This window comes from Cornus florida, unplaced genomic scaffold, assembly GCF_030987335.1.
Source record: "Cornus florida cultivar Cherokee Brave unplaced genomic scaffold, ASM3098733v1 CherokeeBrave_3.0.0_Hap2_Chr04, whole genome shotgun sequence".
Taxonomy (NCBI): domain Eukaryota; kingdom Viridiplantae; phylum Streptophyta; class Magnoliopsida; order Cornales; family Cornaceae; genus Cornus; species Cornus florida.
This window is the reverse complement of record NW_026775574.1, coordinates 85,339,638-85,363,159: the sequence shown is the minus strand read 5'-3', so window position 1 is coordinate 85,363,159 and position 23,522 is coordinate 85,339,638. Positions and strand designations below refer to the sequence as shown.

Below are 23,522 nucleotides of genomic sequence, written 5' to 3'. Positions count from 1 at the left end.
TGCCCTGTTTAATTATAGACAAATTCATACCTACCCCATATATACTCGTGACGGGTTTTAATTTCACAATCCATACCCGCACTATTAAGAGATGAGTGTACCCATGTATGCCCTTTTTTCATTTTTTTTTTTTTTTTATCTATATAAATATATATATATGAACACAATAATGTAAGTACATCTAAGACACATATATATACAAATTTTTATATATATATATATATATATTTTTAAAAATTAAGTATAAAGAGGGGGGCAGTGTGGTGTGGGTGGATGTTTCTCGAAACTCATAGCCTCACTATAACCCGTGATGGGTTTAAATTATCTAAATATATACTTGGCCATACTGCACATAAACGGCTCCCGTACTAGTGCCATTAGGGGGCGGGATGAGACGGGGCTCCGGCAAAGCCATACAAATTGTCATCCCTAATCTTACCATATATTTTCTCGACAAAGTTTCTTTTAGAATGCACAAAATTAAGTTGCCATATCATCCACTTAAAAGTTGCCATATCATCTACTATGTAAATTAAGTTATTTATTTATTTTTTAATAACATTTCAAGTTATTTTGGTAATACAATAATTTGTGATGTTTAACATTTAAAAAAAATCTAAGATTGAGCTTGTTAGCTTTCATTTTCTACTTTTCTTTCCAAATTAGAAATTTTATAAATATACTTTAACTTGATTTTAAAAATATATATATATTAGCATGATAATAATTAAAATGTAAATATTCATCAAAAAAAATTATTAAAATCGAAGTATGAACTATGAACGATTTTAAATGAAAATATATATATTTTGCTTACTACAGCTAGGAATTCAAAATTTAATTGTAAGTTATGATTCAACTTTTGCCATTTTTTCTGATTAATTTTTTTTATAAATTTGGATTGCATGCAATCACGAAATTAAGCTGAGCATTTTAAATTTTTTCCGCTGTGAAGCCACAACTCAAGCCGAGCTGTTAGGCTAATCCCTATATGTAACTCACATACAAAAACGATTTCCACACACTTCATCTCTCACGTCAATCACGATGACCACACATGTCTATTTCACGGTCGTGATCTGAAATTCAATCCTCTACAGCAAGCAAAGACCAATTCGTTACCTCATCATCAAATCATAACACGCCACGTAATAACGTATTGTTTCAATTCAATTTATTGCGTCACATCTCATCCCTCTCTCTATTTAAAAAATCAACAACCCTTATATTAATGCCCATTAAACGAGTAAACCCCCCCTCTCTCTCTCTGTATCTATATGTGATAATATTATATTCTTCCTCTTTTCTCTCTCACTTTCTCTCTCTATATCTATTTATTTCTCTCTCTTCCATCTCCGCCCATGGCGACGGTGCAGATGGAAGAGCTAACATCCGGTGCGAGCAGCCGTATCATACCGGTCTTCACGAACCTACGGCGGTCCGTACTGTCATACGAGTCGTTCCGTCGATCTCTCATCTTCATCCAATCGATTTTCCTCTGGTTCCTTCTTCTCCTGCCTCGTAACCGCCTCAATTCGTCGACGTCTCAGCCGCCGTCGCCGTCTTCCGCGGCGTCTGTGGCGTCGTCGAAGCGGAAATTCGCTTTCAGGAGAGATGAAGAGGACACTCTGCGGCGGAGAGCTCTGGCCGAGGGTTTGGAAATGGTGGTGGAGACCGATGACGGGACCAGCGTGTGCCAATGGAGCACGTCGCTGTTCATTGGAGTTAAGCGCAACGCTTTGTTCTGCCGGTCGTGGTTCCCGGTCAACGGTGAAATGAAGTAAGGGCTTTGAATTAGTTTATGTAATTGTCTGTTCATTTTAGGTCCTTTAGGGTTTTAATGGGTGAATCTGAGAATGATTGATAATTGGTCACTGAAATTTATCATTTGCTTGTTCATTTTACGGTTTCTTTTGCTATTTGTTTGGTTCCTGAATAAATTGAGGATTTTTGTGTTTGTGTTGTATTTAGTTTCCAAATTGATATAACTTCTCCGAATTATGGAAATAGGCTTAATTGATAGAAGACTAATAATTGAAACTCTTTAAGGTCGATAATTTTTCTCATTACTTCACGCTTTTCACTAATCAGAAGCATATCACATCTATAATTTTTGTATTATCATTTTGTGATCGAGTTTGAAGGTTTCTTCCAAGTGGTCTACGTGATGATGATGATATGATTCTAACCCAATGTAGAGTTAAAATGCTCATATTGAAGTTCCTATTGCCTTGGGGTAACTTCATTTATGGGCAATTTGTGCTGTCTGCTTGTCTTAACTTTTAATTTCTCCATGTCCTAGCATCTGATTCTAAGTAGTTTCCATAATGTTCCATATTCTATTCCTTGATAATTTATTGTTTTTTACTAGATTTTAATGGTATTCTACATAGATTTCGACAGTTGCCTGATGAACAAGCCCACTTGAGAAAGGCCTTTAGTACAGGATGGTGTTTGTGGAACCGAAAAACTTTCTAATATTTTTGTTCTCTTTTCAAATGTTATTATTTGAGTGTGTTCTTTACAATTTAGTTGGGGAAGTTGCTCCTTAATTATACTATTATTGGAGCGAGGGAACTTAGATCTGGCTTGTGTATGTTTGTGATAATTTCTAGATAGTTTTAGGTTTTTGAGATGATGATGGAGCTTTGATCTGAATCTTACCTTGAAAGTGGAATGATTGAAGTTAACTCAAGTTGTGTTCCGTTTGACAGAGAATAAATTAAACTTTACTCAACAAAACCTCTTTCAAACTATTTGCGATCAACTACATGAAATCAGTTTCATAGTTTCTGCTCTATTTGAGGTTACAACCTCACTTTCAAGCTGGATTTTGTTTTACTGTCCTTGTTGGATAGTGTTTGCTAATCTCAATTGAGAGTTTTACATCTTACCTCTTTCAAACCATTTGCGATGAACTACATGAAATCAGTTTTGCAGTTCTGCTCTATTTGAGGTTATATAACCTTACTTCCAAGCTGGATTGTTTTGCTGTCCTTGTAGGTAGTCCTTGTTGGTTAGTATTTGCTTAGCTCAATCAAGGGTTCTACACTTCTACATCTTCTCTAGTTGTGTGGCTCTTGTCAAATCACATGCTGTTATCTATAATTATTTCTTATTATCTCAACTCATGTTAGTTGTGGTATTTCCACGCTCTAGAAATGCCCGCAATGTGCACCAGTCACTCGTCCTTTATTGGTGCAACGTTTTTGGTCTCTGCTACATATGGTTAAACCATCTTAACATTTTTCTTTTTTTCATTTTATTTCCAATAAATATTACTTCAATCTTCTAACCAAAGTATTCATTTCTAATATTATTCTTTCTTGTCCTGAAACATTTTTATTTCGACCACTTATTTTATGAATGCTTTGTTTTTTAATCCACCTAACACTTGTTTTGTGAATAATCAAGTCTAGCTTACAAAATATTCACCTTCTTCTTCTTTTTATTTTTTATTATTCCAAGTATACTCTTAATCCATAATTTTCACTGTATCCCCACGTAAACCCTTGTGATTCTAGAAATTCTTTGGACCTTCAATATAACATTCATCGATACCGTAGTTTCATTTTTTAAAGTAATATAGTCCACATCTAGCATACACCCTGAATCCTCGTGTTTAATGTGTTTTATCATTACATCAATAACTAATGACCTCGATAAACCTACTCTATTTTGGAAATTAACTTGTTTTTCTGACAACTGTTCTAACTATGTTTATGGTTCCATCATACATGTCCTTTATCATGCTAATATATCTATTTGTTACTTTATTTATTTTTTCTTCTAAAATCTACCATATTAAACTCCGAGGATCCTATCATATACTTTCTCCGCATCTATAAATACCAGATGTAGACCTTTCTTTATATCTTTCCTTCAATCTTCTTATTAAGTAATTATTGACTCAAAATAAACCCAGTATCTTTTCTTTAATACTTAGTTTTACATGGTAGTTGTTCAATTTCTCTTTCCCAAGCTTTCACATTTTCTCATAAATCCGATCAAAGCATGTGGTCTATATTAGAATTATAGCTTAAAATATTCAGTGTGTAAGACTGTCAGTCTTGAAGTCAACTTCAAGAAAACATGGTCACCCACGTGTGGAATTGGACCGGTATTCTACCATGTGCAGATAAAAATTGCAATATATGGTATATATGAGTTTGGTATGAGTGGTAATCTAGTTCCTTTTTTTTTTTTAGGTTCTGGAAAGAAATTAGTACTTGGCCTTTCAAGTGGTGAAGTTTGTTCAAATTATTTATAACTTAATATCCCTCAATTGCCTATACTAGGTTGGCTTGGGTTTTTTTGTTTCACTTAATTGGATGTCTCAAAATTGTTGGAGATTTCTTGATTAGGACATTTTGGTTAGGAAAAGGGAGTTGTGCTGCTTACCATTTATTTAGTTTGACCCAAATGAGTCATTCGGCTAGATGTGTGGAATACTAGAGTTTTGGGACAATTTGAGTACAATATAATATATAAATTAATTAAGATTGTTAGATCATTTGCTACAATACCAATTATTGCACGTATAAGGAGTTATAATATATAAGTTGAGGCATTACATGGAAAAGAGGATGCTGCAAAAAATATCGGTTTAGGATATTAGGAAAAATATGAGGGCATACAAAATGCTTGACCCTAAACATTTCTTCTGTACTTGTTTCTGTATGTATTATCAGTTCCCATGTTTGGGTTATATGTGCTTGCTGTTTTGACATTGACATGAAGACATGTTCAATTTGGGGTACTTTTGGTGACCCGGATTCCGGAGATAATTTGCAAATCATCATGTTTTAAATTGTTTTCCTGTGTAACAAAGTCTTATTTCTTTTACTAAATTTTTGGCAAATCATGATTTATAGTGGAAGATAGGATTAAGGGCTTTGGTGCAGCTTGGTTCTTATTTTTTATGGTTATCATTCCATGTATCTAGACCATATACAGTACTTTTTTTTGACTCTTCTTACTAGGACATAATGTGCATTTGTTTTTGTAATTTCAGGGGTATCATGATTATTATACATGGGCTTAATGAGCACAGGTAACATTGGATGGCACAAACTTGAATTTCTCAATGTCTTTCTGAGCTTATAATTTGTTTCTATCATTTACATGGGGTAAATGCTGAACTATTAAAATTTAAATTTGCAGCATTCTAGTTATGACCACTAATATGTGAAGCTAAATTTACTATCTTATAATTTTAAATAACAGCCTTGCTTTTCTGTTGTGATGTTCATTTTGCAGTGGACGATATTCTCATTTTGCAAAGCAACTAACCTCGTGCAACTTTGGGGTCTATGCAATGGACTGGATTGGTAGCTACATTCTACGGTTATTTCAGTTTCTGTTCTTTCATTATTGTATTGATGTTTTTAAGTGTGCTAAGTTGAGATTAGATTCTAAAATTAAGAGCTATGCATTAAGGGAGTTCTCAGTTGTCATATAAGTCAGACCTGTTCATATTTATTATTATTATTTGAAGGTATCTAATAATACCAGGTAGGTACGGGTTTATTGAGGTATGTTGTCCTTTTTATAGGTCATGGTGGAAGCGACGGATTACATGGATATGTGCCTTCACTTGATCATGTTGTGGCAGACACTGTAAGTTCATTGTTGACATTTTCTTTTTCTTGATTATGTTGACATTTTCATATCTTGCTCCTTCTGCCACAGGCTCAATAAAACACAGGAAAATTTTGTCCCTAACTATATATTTTGGTTAAAAAATTTGATCTTTCTTTCCCGCGCTATCTAGGCTATACTTTTTTCAATAATAAGCCAATATTTTTCTGCCATAACCTCAACTTATATCTCTCTTTTCAACTCCATCCTAACAACGACCCCTTTTCCTTGGGCTGCGTACTGTCACTTTGTTTTATTATCTTGATCCCTTGTTCTGACAATAGCCTAATACTTGGATTTTTTTATGAATATATTAATAAGCCAATTAAAGATGGTTGATTTCTTGTAGTTTGATATGCTGTGTTTTTCCATGTCAACAGGGGGCTTTCTTAGAAATGATCAAAGCGGAAAACCCTGGGATACCATGTTTCCTCTTTGGTCATTCAACTGGAGGGGCTGTTGTTTTAAAGGTAAAACAGTTTATTACATATTGATACTAAGCTGAGTTCAATAGAATTCTGGTTACACTTTTAAATTGATAACTGCTCCTTTCTATAGGCAGCTTCATTTCCACACATTGAAGAAATGTTGGAGGGAATAGTACTAACTTCACCAGCTTTGCGTGTTAAACCAGCACATCCAATAGTTGGCGTAAGTCTTTCTTAACTCATAATTTGCATTCACAACATTTTCTAAAGGCTGTTAGGCTCTGTTTGGATTCCTGAAGGATTCTGGAGAAGGAAATGCTTGAGAAAGCATTTTTTTTGAGCATTTTCCTTTCCTTTTCCTAGTTATTCCCGTGTTCAAGACAGAGTATTAAAGATGGTAGTTTTGAGATGCTGAAGCATTCTCCAAAGTCCAAAGTTGCACTCTTTTTATTGGAAGATTGTTAAACTTGCTAATAACCATCTGCTTAAGAAGATTACTACCTTATAGAGAGTGTAATTGAGCCCTTGTATCATCAATTTGTTCCATTAAGGTTGGTCAGTCTTCCCACACGTGCTGGCTGCACACTTGCATGTCCTATGGTAAATGTTAAAATTCGAGCAACCAATACTTTTAAGACCCAAGTAATTGGACAGATTGTTAAGTGTCATATCAAACACTAAACAACAAATTTAGTACTATGACCTTAAAGCCAACTACATGCTACCTTTTAAGTGGGTGGTTGAAACCAGCAAACAACAATATGTTCACTTTTACTTTCCAGAAGAAAAAGAAACAATTTGTTCAATTTTACAAGGCAAGCTCTTCAAAATTAGAGCTTAAACTATGTGGATACTTTCCTCGTGTTTGGCTCCGTATTAGGTTTAGTAACAAGTTGGTTGTAGGATTTTATGTCGATGGAGGTAAAAGTGTTGCTTAAAATATGAACACTGGTCAATTTGAATCTCAAGAAAAAGGGTGACCATTTGGAAAATATCTCGGTTGGTCTCCTCTTCGTTTTGGCAAATTTTCCAATGGTTAAAATCAATATGACAAAAATACAATATGAATCTATTTCTAGACGTTGTAACAACTTTTTGACGTCTTTATGCAGGCTGTGGCTCCTTTATTTTCACTGGTTGTTCCGAAGTACCAATTCAAAGGTGCCAACAAAAGGGGCATTCCAGTTTCAAGGGATCCTGCAGCACTCTTGGCCAAGTATTCTGACCCATTGGTCTACACTGGGCCAATGAGGGTCCGAACAGGTCACGAGATCTTGCGCATATCCTCTCACTTGATGCGGAATTTAAAGTCCGTCACAGTCCCATTCTTTGTCCTTCATGGAACTGCCGATAAAGTCACTGATCCACTTGCTTCCCAGGATCTGTTCACTGAAGCGGCCTCCACGTTTAAGGACATAAAGCTCTATGACGGCTTCTTGCACGACCTTCTCTTCGAGCCCGAGCGTGAAGAAATTGCTCAGGATATTATAGATTGGATGGAGAAGAGGCTATGTGGAGGCAATCTTGAAGGTGTTTACAGTCCTTGGTAAAGCTATGTTGCAATAATAGTGTACTAGGGTTTGAGAGGGATTGAGCAGGGTAAATGGTTTATTTCTCGGAATGAAATTCATGCAGGGTAGATGATGATTCATTTCTGGAAATGAAATTCATCTGACCAGTTGAACTGGATACATGTCTGTAATGGGCGTGTTATAAATGAAACTTGCATATAGTTTACTGCGGATCGATGTCATGATTTGTGTTCTTCAATCTTCAGAGAATCTCCTCTTTGCAGGTTGTGTTTAGTATTTGTGTTTATTAAAACTTAATTTTAAGTGGTAAATTAAATAAGAGTCGAGATTTTTCGGATATTTTTTAAAAACCTGCAAGGGTTCGGTATTTGGATTAAATGAATCCCTGTCACTTAAAAGTTATTTACCAGATGTTCAGAATTAAATATTCAGTTGGATTATCAAATGTAAAATGGATTTACACCTTACTTATAACACACACACACATGTCAAACTCAATATCTTTTTATATAGTGTTAAAATTAAAACCTTTATGTATTTAATTCGATGATCTTGCATTCACCATATATTACTGTAACAAGAAGCTCGATAAAGATTACTGAATTACAAAGCTAGGCTTCATTTATTTCAACAACAATATTTGATAAAAGAAGATTCTGGCACCCTCCCTCTCTTTATTTCTTGCTTGATGCCTTCCACCTTAGTTGATACTGTGAAGAAAACAACATGAACAAACATCAACAAACTACATACTTACAGTGAACAATAACATATCAAAGCTTTTTACACACACACACACACACATATGTGAAAATACAAAATGGCTTACTTGTTGCAGTTGGTGGTTCGGGAGATAGGGATGTCCATTTGAACGTTGCACTTTGCAGGGAGGGCTTGAGCTGCATCATCCTTTAAGTTGGAGTAGCGATTGGCAGCATCCTTTACACACTTGCATGCTGTTTGTTTGTCGGTCGGAGTTGCAGCCATCCCTTTGATGCTTTTCACACCATTGCAGCATTCTGGTGTAGGGTTACCACCACTAGTGAGGTAGGGCACACACGGGGCCAAAGATGCGTCGACTTGGCCACAACTGATGGCTTGTCCTGGCCTTGCCATGTACTGAATCATGACTAGCACCACCACCACTGATATGGCCAGCCTCTTCATCTTCAATTGCTTGTATTGGATACTAGACTTTAAGTTTGAGGTGTATATATATATTGATTTGTAATAGGGAGGTTGATCAAGGGGGGTATATGTAGGACTTTGTGGACAGTTTGAAATGGATATGTGGGTCATAGATATAAGAGGATTTGTTACATTATTTTGGCTGTTTCATTGCTTTCTAATGTCACTTGTAACTTGTCCAATATTGCAGAGGATGAGGTTTTGATGATTTCTGTTGCTCTTTCAGTTTTTCTAGTCAATCATTTGCAAGCAATGTGTTGATTTCTGTTGATGATTTCATGTAATAGTAGCTGAATTCAATTCTATCTCTTCTAAGGCAATGGTGTTGCTTTCCATGGATAACAATACTTGTCATCCTCGTTCATGTGGATGAATTTATCCCTTATACCATGTGTCATGATGTCATTGATGGACGTATCCCTTTATAACATTAAAAAGTAAATAAAATTGGAATGAAAAATAATCTATATTTTTTTTAGGTGGATTCCATTGATATCAAGCCTAGTAATGTGATCCAATAATATCATGACACATCAAAAGTCTTATAAAAAGACTTTTAAAGATTAAATAAAAAGGCTTATAAAGTTTAATATTGTACTTTAATGATTTAAATGGGTCAATTAAGAAGTCAAAGAGCAATTACACACTCGTATCATGATTGGGGGTGGTGGTGTTCAAGTTTGCATACTTAAGGGATAATTGAATCACACCCTTCTATATTGTATCTACATGTCTTTATTCCAAACCGGGAGAGAGGGGGTTGTTTGTGAGTGCAAATCACACATCCTACCTTGTTTGCTAGGGACAGAAAGATCATTCAATAGTAGACTAACCTTATCTTTTTTCTTTTTAAACAAAAGAGTAAGAGTTTGTGGCTTGATGCCATATTAAATTTTTTTGATTTGGCAAAACATAAATGTTATATATATATAAATAATTTACCGCGCAATGACATGGATAGCAATTAGGAATTTTTTAGCTCCCATCATATTGGCAGGTGAAACATATCAATTGGAAGCACAAAAGGACATCAGTTTGAGTTAAATGGGCATTCTCTTAATTTCTAGCTATCATTTAGTAGCATGGATTTGCAGGTTAACTACGTATTTGCAAGAGATAGATGGTTTAACATAAATTTGAAATAGAATAAGGTGGGAAATAGCATAAATTTGAATTTTTCATGATGATCATAAACAACATTAGTGAGGCGGCCATCACACAATGACATGGATAGCTTTCTTCATCTTCTCTTAATTTGTGATGAAGATTAAAAAAAGAAAAAAAAAGAAGCGTGCACTCAATGGGCTATTCGTACTCGATGAGTAAGGATCGATGGTAAAAATCTCCACCCTGGTGGAAGCCGTCCCATCTCGTTCTGTTCCATTTGGGAAAAATTTGAGAAACTGATCAAGTAAATGAGGACGGGGATGGAGGCTACTTTGACAAATCCGGCGGATTTTGGAAAACTTTCGATGGAGGGTTACCCCACCCCTGCTCTGAATATATTATAAATTTATTAAATTATCCATACATACTATGATATATTATTAAAATAGGTTAAGTATATATATACACATAAGAGGAAACCCTAATCCTTATTTCGTTTCCTGTCTTAAGTCTTGTGAAAAAAAAAAGAGAGTCGCGAGGGGATGGCAAAACCCCATTGTCATCCGTATTGATGAGGAATATCATCAAATTCTCTACCTGCAACTTTTTTTTTTTTTTTTTTGACAAAAAAGATGGGGACTCGAACACGGGTACACTAAAAATCTGGGCACTCTATCAATTAGGCCACTAGGTAATGTACACTCTACCTTCAACTAACACAGCCCATTATTCATCCAATCATGTTAATTATGAATAGAAAAAAAGAAAAAAAAAAAAAAAAAAAGAGAAAAAGAAAAAAACAGAATTAATTCCATCTTTGAACTTCAATGTAAAAGCATTTTTCAATAAATTATACATAATCCCGGACCATTGGTCTCAACCAATCATTAATTGATACATAAGTAAAATGTTGAATAAAACGGACACATATTACTTAAAGCATACACATTTACTTACGTATTGACTAGTAATTGGACCTAGAACTAACAATATTCATCTTAGTCCTGATCCGGGACCATTTAATAATTTCTCATTTTCCAAGTATCAAACAAACATATTTGACTCCTGTATGATCAGTGATGAGGAATAGTTGACCTCCATTTATTCTCTATTTAATCGTACCCATTGAGTTCAGTTAGAAATTTTTTAGCTCCCATCATATTGGCAGATAATAGATCAATGTCTTGTATATGATATTTAGTTTGGGTGATGAAAATGATCATGAAATTCATTGAATTTCCATGGCGCAGTAAATTATTTATAATTCTATCGATACCTAATTGCTGAATAAGGTTTGTGATGCTTCCAATATACATTCTCGATCTCTATCTGTTACTAAAATGTCGTCCATGTAGATTAATGTGATATAACTCGCAGTTGCCTCGATAGTTCAGTGGATTAGTGCTTCTTGCAGCTAAGTCACATAAAGCGGGAACAGTAGCGGGAGCGTGAAAGCTGCAGAATTAAGTCATAAATAGTGAAAATTTGAGGCAAAGAGTGTACGGAGCGTAAGAGGGGACACTCAGAGCCTGAGATTGACACCCGTTAAGAAAAATTGTGTGACTTAGTTTTGAAGTGCCAGAAATAGCCAAGCTCTTGGAACATACATTATATCATAAATGACTTGTACATGTGACTTGAAAAATTCAAAATTTTACTGACACACACACCTTTTCGGACTTTTAAAGACAACGAAAAGCAACCTAACCAGAATTACCATTGGTCAAAACAATTTTGAAATTTACTGACACACACCTTTTTTTTTTTTTTTTTTTAATTATTTTATGGCCAGAATGTTCAGAGTTAATGGGAAAGGAGGTGCGAATGCCCACTTTCGAAGATAACGAAAAGCAACCTAACCAGAATTACCATTGGTCAAAACAATTGTCAAAATTTTATTTCCCCCCTCTAATTTATTTCCCAAATCTACATTAGAAAGTGTTTATTTCACTTTTATTAACTTAAAAGAAAAGCTCTTTAAACTTTAAATGTGAGACTTGCTTTCTCCCAACAATATATTTATTATATTACAATCTACTTAATTTTCCCCCTCTAATTTTATTTTTACCTTTCAAAAATAAATAAATAAAAGGAAACATATCAATTGGAAGCACAAAAGGACATCAGTTTGAGTTACAAATTGGCTTCTCTTAATTTCTAGCTATCATTTAGTAGCATGGATTTACAGGTTAACTACGTATTTGCAAGAGATAGATGGTTTAACATAAATTTGAAATAGAATAAGGTGGGAAGTAGCTAGCCCAATTATCAGATACCTTGATTTATTTATTTAATTCAATGATCTTGCATTCACCATATATTATAACAAGAAGCTCAATAAAGATTAATACTGATCGAATTACAAATCTAATTAAGCTCCATCAACAAAACCAGTATTATTTCAACAACATATATAATATAATGCAACTTGATCTGATGTCAAAAGATCTGGCACCCAAAACCTCCTCCTTTTTATTTCTTGCATCATGCCTTCCACCTTAGTTGATGCTGCAAAGAAAAGAGAATGAATGGACATCAACAAGCCAGCTAAGTACTTGATTACATGAACAATACTCATGATAGAAAAGCTTTGTGTGTGTGTGTGTGTGTGCAAATACAAAATAGTTTACTTGTTGCAGTTGGTGGTTCGGGAGATAGGGATGTCCATTTGAACGTTGCACTTTGCAGGGAGGGCTTGAGCTGCATCGTCCTTTAAGTTGGCGTAGCGATTGGCAGCATCCTTAACACACTTGCATGCTGTTTGTTTGTCGGTCGGAGTTGCAGCCATCCCTTTGATGCTTTTCACACCATTGCAGCATTCTGGTGTAGGGTTACCACCACTAGTGAGGTAGGGCACACACGGGGCCAAAGATGCGTCGACTTGGCCACAACTGATGGCCTGTCCTGGCTCCGCCATCAACTGAATCATGACTAGCACCACCATCACTGATATTACCACCCCCTTCATCTTCAATTGATTGTTTCAGATAATAGACTTAAAATTTGAGGTTATTTGTATATTCTAAGAGCTGTCTCTTTAGAGTGATTTGTCGTAGGGAGGCTAAGGGGGGGTTTATATAGTAATTTGATGACAGTTCAAATGGATGTGTGGGGCATAGAATTTGTTACAATATTTTGGCTTCTTCATTGCTTTCAAATGTCACTTGTAAGTTGTAACTTGTCCAATGTTGCAGAGAGGATGAGGATTTGAACACTCTCAGTTTTAGTAATTACTAGTCCTTCATTAACTGCATGGACCAAGCCTGTGTTCATTTCTGTTGATGATTTCATGTTGTAGTAACTGAATCCAATCCTATCTCTTCTGAAGGCAATGGTGTTGATTTCCATAAATAACAATACTTATCATCTTACTCATGAGGAGGAACTTCCTCCTTATAAGGTAATCTATTTTTTTAATTTTTTATTTTCCTTTTTTTTGGACAATGCCTGTCTTATATGAAATTTGGATTAATAGGGAGTTGATACCTATTTAAAATTTTAAAAAATAAATAAACATGGATCATTGGGTCTCTTTTAACGGGTCATTCAAGTGGAAAGGTAAGTTAAAAAAAAGAAAAAGAAAAAGAAAAAAAGGTTTTTTTTTTTCCTCTGCGCCTGAGATACCTTCTCTCTCCCCTACCAAATCTCCATTGTTGCCCACCAGTTTGGCCGTTCTTAATATTCATCCTTCTTTTCTACAAGCCAAACTCCACCACCTCGGCATCTCCCGACACATTCAATGGAATTTTGGAATTTCATTTTGTTCACTGTCAGTTTATGTTTTTAATTTCCTTCTACAATTATTTTCTTTATATAATTTTTAATTTCCTTAAGAATTAGTTCCCTTTTCAGTATTATGATTTTTTTTTTATTATTATAATTTTACATGTAATGCAATTGCAGAAATCAACCTTTTATTAAATATTATTTTAGAATTCTTTATGAATTTATTCTTGTTTTATGGACTTTGTTGACAATTTTAAATGGATATGTGGGTCATAGATTTAAGAGGATTTGTTACATTATTTTGGCTTCTTCATTGCTTTCAAATGTCACTTGTAACTTGTCCAATATTGCAGAGAGGATGAGGATTTGAAACTTTCTGTTATACTTAACAAGCAACGCGTTCATTTCTGTTGGTGATTTCATGTTGTAGTAAAGTTCATTTCTGTGTCTTCTAGGGCAATGGTGTTACTTTCTATAAAGAATAATTCAAGTACTGATACTTAACCCGATTTGCATGTTAAAGGGAATTACTAGACCTACAACTTTTAATTGATCGCATTCACAAAATATAAACAAGTAGAGGATCACATTTATTTATATTTTGCATACATGACCAATCAAATCAACAAATTCACTTTAACAAACAGGCCTATAAATCATTTTCCAAAAAAATTACTTGTTATGCATTTTCGCCCGGGAACTTCCTCCTTACAAGGTGATGTATCATGACATCAATGAACAATACGTCTTTTTATATTATTAAAAAGTAAATAAAAAAAAAATAGGTCAATTGTAATGAAAAATTCCTCACGCATATGGGGACAAGTATTATTTTTTCATAAAATCATCACCCCTTTGCATATATTCGTGGCAAAAATGCTGCATAAAACATAAGTAAGTTGAAATAATTGATATGAGAGCCTTCATGATATATACACATATATATATCATGAACAACATTAGTGACTCAGTCATCACTCAATGACATGGATAGCTTTCTTCATTTTCTCTTGTGATGAAGATGAAAAGAATAAATAAATAAATAAATGTGCCCCTAGTCATGCCTGACTCATTGAGCTTGGGCTGACTCAGCAAAAGCCCAACCTAGTCTGGCCCAATGTTTCAAATAGATAACACATCACAACATGCTCTACCTGCGGACTAACACCGCCCATTATTCATCCAATCACGTTAATTATGAATTGAAAGAAGAAAAATAAGACCCATCTTTGAATCAAATCAAATCAACAAGGGGTTTACGCTCAAGTGAAATTCGGTTCAGAAAAAAGCTATGTAAACATATATAAACATATACAAATATATATAATATATATGTGTACACCCAGGCGGTAGTGAGTAGTGTGTATAAGAGAGAATAATCAATTCAATAATCAATCTTAAACTCATATGGTATTGGTTTCATTAATGTATTTTTCATATTTATCACCTCTACTCTTTCATTTATCAATAGAGGTGATCCATTTTATACAAAGATTAAGAAAGAATATAATAAATAAAGATAATGTAACCTTTTTAGCTTTGGGTGTGTTTCATTTTTTATTTCTTTCTTCAATTTTAACACTAGATACTTATTATCCTTCTTAATTTTATTTTTCTCTACATTTTCTCACAAACCAAACGAAAGCGAAACAAACAAAATATATTGAAGGGGAAAAAAAATGAAACTTACGTGTGAATTATAACTACTTTCTCTTACTTACTGGTTCGCTTTCTCCCCCTTCTTGCCTTCTTGGTTGCTTTAGGGCATGGAGCGAAAGAATGAGTTACAAAACAAAACCCTAGCTGTTGAAAAGCGCGCGCCGCTCACTAAAATAGTAAAATAATTAAAAAATAGTAGATATTGCCACGTGACTTGTGGTTTCAGATACTTGAATTTGAGTACTAGAAAATCATCAGTATAATTCTGGGAATGAAACAATTTTTATTTTTTTATTTTTTTTGGGTAAAGTGTAAATCACCCTGAATTATTTTTTTGTAAATAATTTTCTGAATTAAAAAATGTCTTTCAGAATTATTGATTTGTTGCAATTAAAAAAGTGCCTTTCTGAATTATTGAATTTTTTTGAATAATTATTGATTATTTATTATTCTTTTGTAAATAATTCTCTAAATTTTTTATTAAAATTTTTATTTCTTCTTAAATTATTTTTATTATCTTTTTTATCTAAATAATAATTATACTAATTACCTTAAATTTATTATTAGTATCAATTTATCATAAAAATAAAAATAAATAAATTTATAACTACTCTTTTTTAAATTAATTAACATATTATTATTTATAATAAAACTTATATAACCAGTTTAAACTTTTTTTCACCTAAAATTTGTATTAATTAACTCTTAAAATCTCGATATCAAACAATTCATTGGTCTAGGACTTTGAGGCTTGGGCTCTTGAAAGTTCTTCCACCATGTCATGAAGGCCCAAAGTTATGGATTTATAAAAATATGAACCATAACCAATGGATTTCAGGACTTCGGTTTATGGCCCATTGAAAATTCATATAACTGCCACCAATTTGTTTTAAAGAAAAATCAATTAAGCAAAACAGATTTGTTAGAATTTTTAATTAAAAATCAGTTAAATTAATTACCAACAAGGGTCTTGTTACTCATGGTATGTCCTCTACCTCCCAAAATGGATGATGAGGGTTTCAAATGAGCAAAGTGGGTGAGTACTTGAAGTGTGTGTTAGTTTTTTGCCAATAATAAATAAAATCAAAGAACTTGAGGAAAGAATACTTCTAAGTCCCTGTAATTTCTTATTTTTTTCATTAATATATTGCATGGAAAATAAGGTACTTTTTATTTAAGAAATTTGTTAAATTTTCATGAATATTTTGTATGAAAAAGAAGGTATTTTTATAGTAATAAAAAAAAGTTTAAACTTAGTATAATAAGTTTTATTATAAATAGTATAATTTAATTATAATTATATAATTACAAAAAAAAAAAAAAAAAAAAAAAAAAAAAAATCATTTTTATGATAAATTGATATTGATAATAAAATAAGGTAAATAGTATAATTAATATTTAGATAAAAGAAAAGATAATAAAAATAATTTAATAAGAAATGTCAAATTTAATAAGAAATGATAAAATAGCCTTTTGTGATGGGTTTGTCTTTAACTGAAACAAATCAATAGTTCAAGGAGTTATTTGCAAAAAGGCAATAGTTTAGGATTATTTTTTTGCACTTTACCCTATTATAAAGACAATTCCAATATTTGATGGAAAGATGAAAGAATAATTTTATGTTACGTTTGAGAACACTGAATCGATGTTTTGGAATTGGAATTGAAATAAATTTAGGTTATGTTCGGCTCTATGAAATTGGAATTGGTGGATTCAAATCATTGATTCAGTGCTCATAGCCTTATACACATAGCCTTTGGTAATGTTTGTATATGATCTTACTTTCCACTAGACATTTCATTCCAACATTTTGATTTATATAGCATGGTCCTTTCATTAAACTTCAAAAGTCAAAACATTACCAATATACATCATATTTTTCTTTATCTTCGTGTTATCACAGACCCGAATCTTTTTCGGTGAAATAGTATATATTTCGTCCAGTTCGGGATATACCTTACAAAAAGATTGGGATGATTAACAAATATCCCAACCTTTTTGTAAAGTGCATACCGAGAACTAGACATAACATAATGTACTCTTCACATGAAAAGATTTTCTTCCATGCCACTACATACTATGTTTGGTGTGAATAAAATTTTGTTTATTGGCGTGAAATAAATAATTTTAGTGTACATATATATATATATATATATATATAATGGAAACACGCACCAATGCTTGGAGTTCATTGAACTTTTACAATAACGTGATTACGGCTTTTTTAATAAATAAAAGCACTATAAAATGTTGTGATAAAATTTTGATATAGTAAATAATTGAGGTTGACAAGACAAATAATAGAAAATGTTGTGGCTTCTGATATGATTTATAATTAACATAATAAATTTCATTGACCCAAGGTCCATATATAATAATTTAATAAATCTTTGCGACTTCTTGTTTATATGATGCAGTGCAAAATAATTCAAATTTTAATTTGCCACTCTAATGTTTTATCTATATATAACTACTTCTCTAATAAAGCTTATGACTTATAAGGCTCTTTATCAACTTTGCAAAGTCCTCTACCTCCCAAAGTGGATGGTGAGAATTTGAGTCTCCAAATGAGTAAAGTAGGTGTGTGAGTATTTGAAGTGTGTGTGAGTTTTTTGCCAATAACAAATAAAATCAAAGAACTTGAGGAAAGAATACTACTAAGCCCCCCTAATTTCTTATTTTTTTCATTAATATATTGCATGGAAAGGTACTTTTATTTAAGAAATTTGTTAAATTTTCATGAATATTTTGTATGAAAAAGAAGGTATTTTAATAGTAAAAAAAAAAAAAAAAAAAAAAATTTAAATTGAGTATAATAAGTTTTATTATAAATAGTATAGTTTAATTATAAGTTAATTATATTAGAAAATATAATTACAAAAAAAAAAAAAAAAAAATCATTTTTACGATAAATTGATATTGATAATAAAATAAGGTAAATGGTATAATTAATATTTAGATAAAAGAAAAGATAATAAAAATAATTTAATAAGAAATGTCAAATTTAATGAGAAAGGATAAAATAGTTTTTTGTGATGGGTTTGTCTTTAAAAGAAACAAATCAATAGTTCAAGGAGTTATTTGCAAAAAGACAATAGTTTAGGATTATTTTTTTGCACTTTACCCTATTATAAAGGCAATTCCAAGATTTGATGGAAAGATGGAAAAATAATTTTATGTTGCGTTTGAGAACACTGAATCAACGTTTTGGATTTGGAATTGAAATAAATTTAGGTTATGTTTGACTGTATGGACTTGGAATTGATGAATTCAAATCATTGTTTCAGTGCTCATAGCCTTATACACATAGCCTTTGGTAATGTTTGTATATGATTTTACTTTCCACTAGACATTTCATTCCAACATTTCGATTTATATAGCATGGTTCTTTCGTTAAACTTTAAAAGTCAAAACATTACCAATATACATCACATTTTTCTTTATCTTCGTGTTATCACGGACCCGAATCTTTTTCGATGAAATAGTAGGACCTGTTTCGTCCAGTTCAGAATATACCTTCCAAAAAAGTTGGGATGATTAACAAATATCCCACCTTTTTGTAATGTGCATTCCGAGAACTAGACATAACATAATGTACTCTTCACATGAGGAGATTTTCTTCCATGCCACTACGTACTATGTTTGGCGTGAATAAAATTCTTGTTTATTGGCGTGAAAAAAATAATTTCAGTGTACAAATATGTATATATGTGTGTGTGTGTGTGTGTGTGTGTGATATAATGGAAACACGCGCCAATACTTGGAGTTCATTGAACTTTTACAATAATGTGATTACGGCTTTTTTAATAAATAAAAAAACTATAAATTGTTGTGACAAAATTTTGATATAGTAAATAATTGAGGTTGACAAGACAAATCATAGAAAATGTTGTGGCTTCTGATATGAATTATAATTAACATAATAAATTTCATTGAAACCCAAGGTCCATATATAATAATTTAATAAATCTTTGCGACTTCTTGTTTATATGATGTAGTGCAAAATAATTCAAATTTTAATTTGCCACTCTAATGGTTTATCTATATATAACTACTTCTCTAATAAAGCTTATGACCTATAAGGCTCTTAATCAACTTTGCAAAGTCATCATGACCTTTGCATTTTATCCAATTAAATTATATATATAAACCAAATCAAGTATAAAACTCCGTATATGTGTAAAATACGAATGACCAATTAGAAAACAAAAAGAAGTTGGAATTTAGGAACGAAAATAAATCAAGTTGTAAATTGTTCAAGCTCGACTCTTATTTATTCATTAAGCAAACTAACCAAACTCGAATTTATTATCTTAATTTGTATATTAACGAACAAGTTGAACTTGGAACAATTCTTCATTCTACTCAATGTACTGATGTAGTTTTTGCACTTGCAAGTCACATAGATTCTTATAGGCTTGACTTATTACGGCATTTAATTTTAACAAACAAATTATAGTAATAAAATTATATCAATACGACAAATATGTAAAAAAAATATATTATAAAGTAATATATTATAATATATATTTTATGCTCACAAATTTAGCCCAAAATGCTTGCAAGCAACCTAATCAAGTTGAGTTTTGTTATTGAAATTTTTAAGAATTCGAGATTGAGTTGAGCCGAACAATTTCAAACTTGACTCGACTTGATTTGATTTATTTGTTCGTTGTAATTGAATTTTGGAAAGAAAAAAAAAAAAATTTAATATTAAATAATAGCAAATATCCATGTCATATGATTAATCCAAGAAAAAATCTAAATTTTTAAATTATTTTTTTTCCTTTTTCGGATATCAATAGTCAAAGTCTTCTTATCTGAGGCAAATTAAAAACCCTTTACAGGGGTTAGTGTAGGTGGTGTCATATATAATACATTTATATATTACATCATTGCCTTTTCATGTGAGGCTAAAGTTTTTCAATTTGTTTAATCAATTCATTGAATACTTTTAATATTAAATTGCCATTTTTTAACCTCAATAAGCACATTCATATTCTGTATCATCGATTAGTGAAAGGGCAAAAAGAAAGTCTCCTGTGATCAGAACTAAAAAATTTTCCAGCGACGTTAAGTGCTTGGGACGGTGGGATCTCCCAAAGTGAGAATTTTAGGACTCATTTTTTTTATTTCTTATTTTCGAAGTTTAAGACTCAATTAACAAATAACCGTTTTTATTTCATGTTATTTGTTTACGAAGTATATTTAGTAATGTTTGCTGTCATTTGAATAGTATCGAAACGCCTCCAAAAAAAAAAAGACCAAAATCAAAAGCATAATCAAAATTTTTGTAATAAATTTACGTTACCAAATAAGGTTCCAAATAGTGTTAAACACACTTTAGTTGTACCAGTGTTTCTACTTTAAGTCGAAATAAAAATAAAAGCAAAAGTGATTGCAAACAAAGCCTTAATATCCACCTTTAAACTGATTTAGATGGATTGTGGTAAGTAAGCAGCCAAACTATCCCTTAAATTGTGGAAGTTCTAATTCCATAATTTTGCTTGCTTCCAATTCCTTTTTGCAATTAATCACACAGAATCTCTCTCACACACACAATCAGATATAATATATACAGATATTATGTACTTTCTAATGGCACAAATAACAATATCCACAAATGTGGGGATGGACCCACCATTAAACAACACAAATATGAAATTTTTAGAGTCAGACTGATATATAGATAGTGCAAATAATGCACCACCAGATAAGTACACAGATTTTATCATCTTTTAGAACAACACCATTATCACTTTTTTATTTTTAGGATTAAAACTAATGCAGGTTCCATTTTGCTGATGTAGAGTCAACCAGCCAAAACATAACATAATTTATTGTATTACGCACCTCGTGTGCCCTTTAAGTGAAGCTTGAGGTAGTCCAAGAAACAGCCAAAAAAATATAATATTATTTTAAAAATTAAAAAAAATAAAAATAAAATAAACAGTGAATTATTAGAGCGACAAGCATTTTCAACTCATTTGGTGCCAATTCTAATCCTCCATACAATATGTATAATTATGTCAACTTGTACCTATTGGGGTTCTTAATGCTTATATAAAGAAATTGGTTGGCTCATATTGTTATAATTAATAAGAAAAAAAGTGTATCAGTTGATCATATGGGTATCTGTATATCCTCTGCATCTTCAGAGATTCAAGATAGCCATGACAATGTGGTATACTGTGAAGAGAGTATTACTACTAGTAATGCAATTCAAAGACTTGGTTCTCTTTGTTCGGAGCAAGGAAGCAAAGGGTCAAACCAGGATGCTGCAACTCTCCACCAGGTATGTTACTGGTCCTCTCTAGCTTCTAGAATTTTTTGCGGTTTATGGGTTGTGCTCGGATCGTTAAACTCTATAGGCTTACTTGGTTTGTAACTCCGAGAATAGTTTTCTGGAAACAAAAAACTGTATAAAAACTCCATTTGGTTCAGTTTTCTGAAATTCTCAATCATAAAAGTACATGTTTTCTGTTTTCTGTTTTCTGAGTGGTTGAGAAGTATTTTCGGAGTTACAAATCAGGCCCAATATTGAATGCCACAAAGATCAGATTTTCCAATAGAGGTACTCCTGAGAAAATTATCAGAATTAACTTTCCTGAGAAAATTACCAAAGCATTCCTGATTTTTTTTAACTCCTCTGGAAGGGCTATGGAATGGAAGGAGGAGCTTTTTGTGGAGTGTTTGATGGGCATGGAATGAATGGACACATAGTGAGCAAGCTAGTCAGAAACCGCTTGCCGTCTTTGCTACGGAACCAAAAGAATGCTCTCTCAAGGCTTAATAACAATGAGAGAGTTGAAGGTGAAACAGCGCCAAAAAAGAATTTTTGCAAGTGGAAAGAGGCCTGTATTAATGCCTTTAGGGTGATGGACAAAGAGATCAAGCTTCTTGAAAATTTGGACTGCTCTTGTAGTGGTACTACTGCTGTTGTTGTCATAAGACAGGTAAGGTATCAAACAAATTACTATAATCATAGTAACTGTTTATTTTCCATATATAATGTGAATTTTGGAATTTTACTTTATGGTGTTTCTTGTGATTAATTCTGAAACTAAACAGGATGAAGATATTGTTATTGCTAATCTCGGCGACTCAAGAGCAGTGCTAGGGACAATCGCTGAGGATGGAGTCAAGGCAGTTCAATTAACAATTGATTTAAAGCCTAACTTACCAGGTAATAGTTTTTTTTTTTTTTTTTTTTTTTTTTTTTTTTTTTTTTTTACCTCTTTGCAAGGAACACAAACACACACTCACTTTGCCCTACGGGGACTTGAACCCTGACTTTCAACCTTAGAAGGGGGAAGTATCATTAGGAGTGCCTGCAATATTTTTGTAGAGTACTTTGTCATTCTCATGTTCAGTGCAATATCTTCATAGAGGGTTGGATCAAGTCTTTGACAGCTTTTTCAGGAAAATGTGAATATGAACATGTTTATAATGATGGATTATCAATTTCATGCAGCGGAAGCAGATCGAATAAGGAAGAACAATGGCAGGGTGATTGCACTGAAAGAGGAATCACACATTCAGCGAGTGTGGTTGCCCCATGAGGATTCCCCTGGCCTAGCCATGTCTCGTGCTTTCGGAGACTTTCTGCTGAAAAAACATGGCATAATAGCCATCCCCGATGTCTCTTATCGCCGTCTAACTTCTAAAGACCAGTTTCTTGTTCTTGCCACTGATGGGGTAAAGGCCATTAAAATGAAATAGTGATTTTTAACACATACATATTTCATATGGAGCACATTGCAATTTGAGACATTTCATCTTAAAGAAAATGGTACCGGGGACTAAATTCTTTAAAATGGTGTTGATATAAGACAAAGATTAAATCTAGTTCAAAAGTTTGTTTTCAAATGTTTATTAGTAGAATAAAACGAACTTGTGTCGACTAACCATACGTCAGATTAATTCAGGTGTGGGATGTGCTTGGTAACGATGAAGTGGTGATGATTGTGTCATCAGCAGAGAGTGAGGAGGCAGCAGCAAGAGCAGTGGTTTATGCGGCTATCGCTGCGTGGGAAGAGAAGTTTACCTCCACAAAGAGGGATGATTGCACTGCGGTCTGCCTCTTCTTGCAAATGAAGGAATAATATCTGTTGCTTGTGGAGACTTGAGTGTGTAGCACATCACATAGTTGGGCACTACACTACACCTATTTGCAGAGACCATGGTGTACAATCTGTACTAAGCAAAGAAAGCAACAGCTGTGTATTGAGTTATTGAAGCA

The 23,522-nt window shown here is 32.8% G+C and overlaps 4 protein-coding genes across 4 annotated transcripts; 2 read left to right on the top strand and 2 right to left on the bottom strand.

Annotated features, from left to right (window-relative positions):
• The first annotated feature begins 1,232 nt into the window (after positions 1-1,232).
• Positions 1,233-7,873, top strand: LOC132303765 (uncharacterized). Its single transcript, XM_059801176.1, has 7 exons — positions 1,233-1,780; positions 5,015-5,053; positions 5,260-5,330; positions 5,555-5,619; positions 6,021-6,110; positions 6,199-6,291; positions 7,181-7,873. The coding sequence occupies exons 1-7, from the start codon at positions 1,362-1,364 to the stop codon at positions 7,616-7,618; spliced, it is 1,215 nt and encodes a 404-aa protein (XP_059657159.1). The 5' UTR covers positions 1,233-1,361; the 3' UTR covers positions 7,619-7,873.
• A 196-nt stretch (positions 7,874-8,069) lies between these two features.
• Positions 8,070-8,801, bottom strand: LOC132303766 (non-specific lipid-transfer protein 1-like). The gene is made up of 2 exons (XM_059801177.1): positions 8,430-8,801; positions 8,070-8,310 (listed from the first exon to the last, which is right to left on the bottom strand). Exons 1-2 carry the CDS (start codon positions 8,765-8,767, stop codon positions 8,301-8,303), a joined length of 348 nt encoding a protein of 115 aa, XP_059657160.1. The 5' UTR covers positions 8,768-8,801; the 3' UTR covers positions 8,070-8,300.
• Positions 8,802-12,521: 3,720 nt separating this feature from the next.
• Positions 12,522-12,863, bottom strand: LOC132305258 (non-specific lipid-transfer protein 1-like). Its single transcript, XM_059802929.1, has one exon. The coding sequence runs from the start codon at positions 12,861-12,863 to the stop codon at positions 12,522-12,524; it is 342 nt and encodes a 113-aa protein (XP_059658912.1).
• Positions 12,864-21,407: 8,544 nt separating this feature from the next.
• On the top strand, positions 21,408-23,385 carry LOC132305257 (probable protein phosphatase 2C 72). The gene is made up of 5 exons (XM_059802928.1): positions 21,408-21,575; positions 21,937-22,236; positions 22,352-22,466; positions 22,755-22,978; positions 23,209-23,385. Exons 1-5 carry the CDS (start codon positions 21,408-21,410, stop codon positions 23,383-23,385), a joined length of 984 nt encoding a protein of 327 aa, XP_059658911.1.
• Positions 23,386-23,522: the final 137 nt, after the last annotated feature.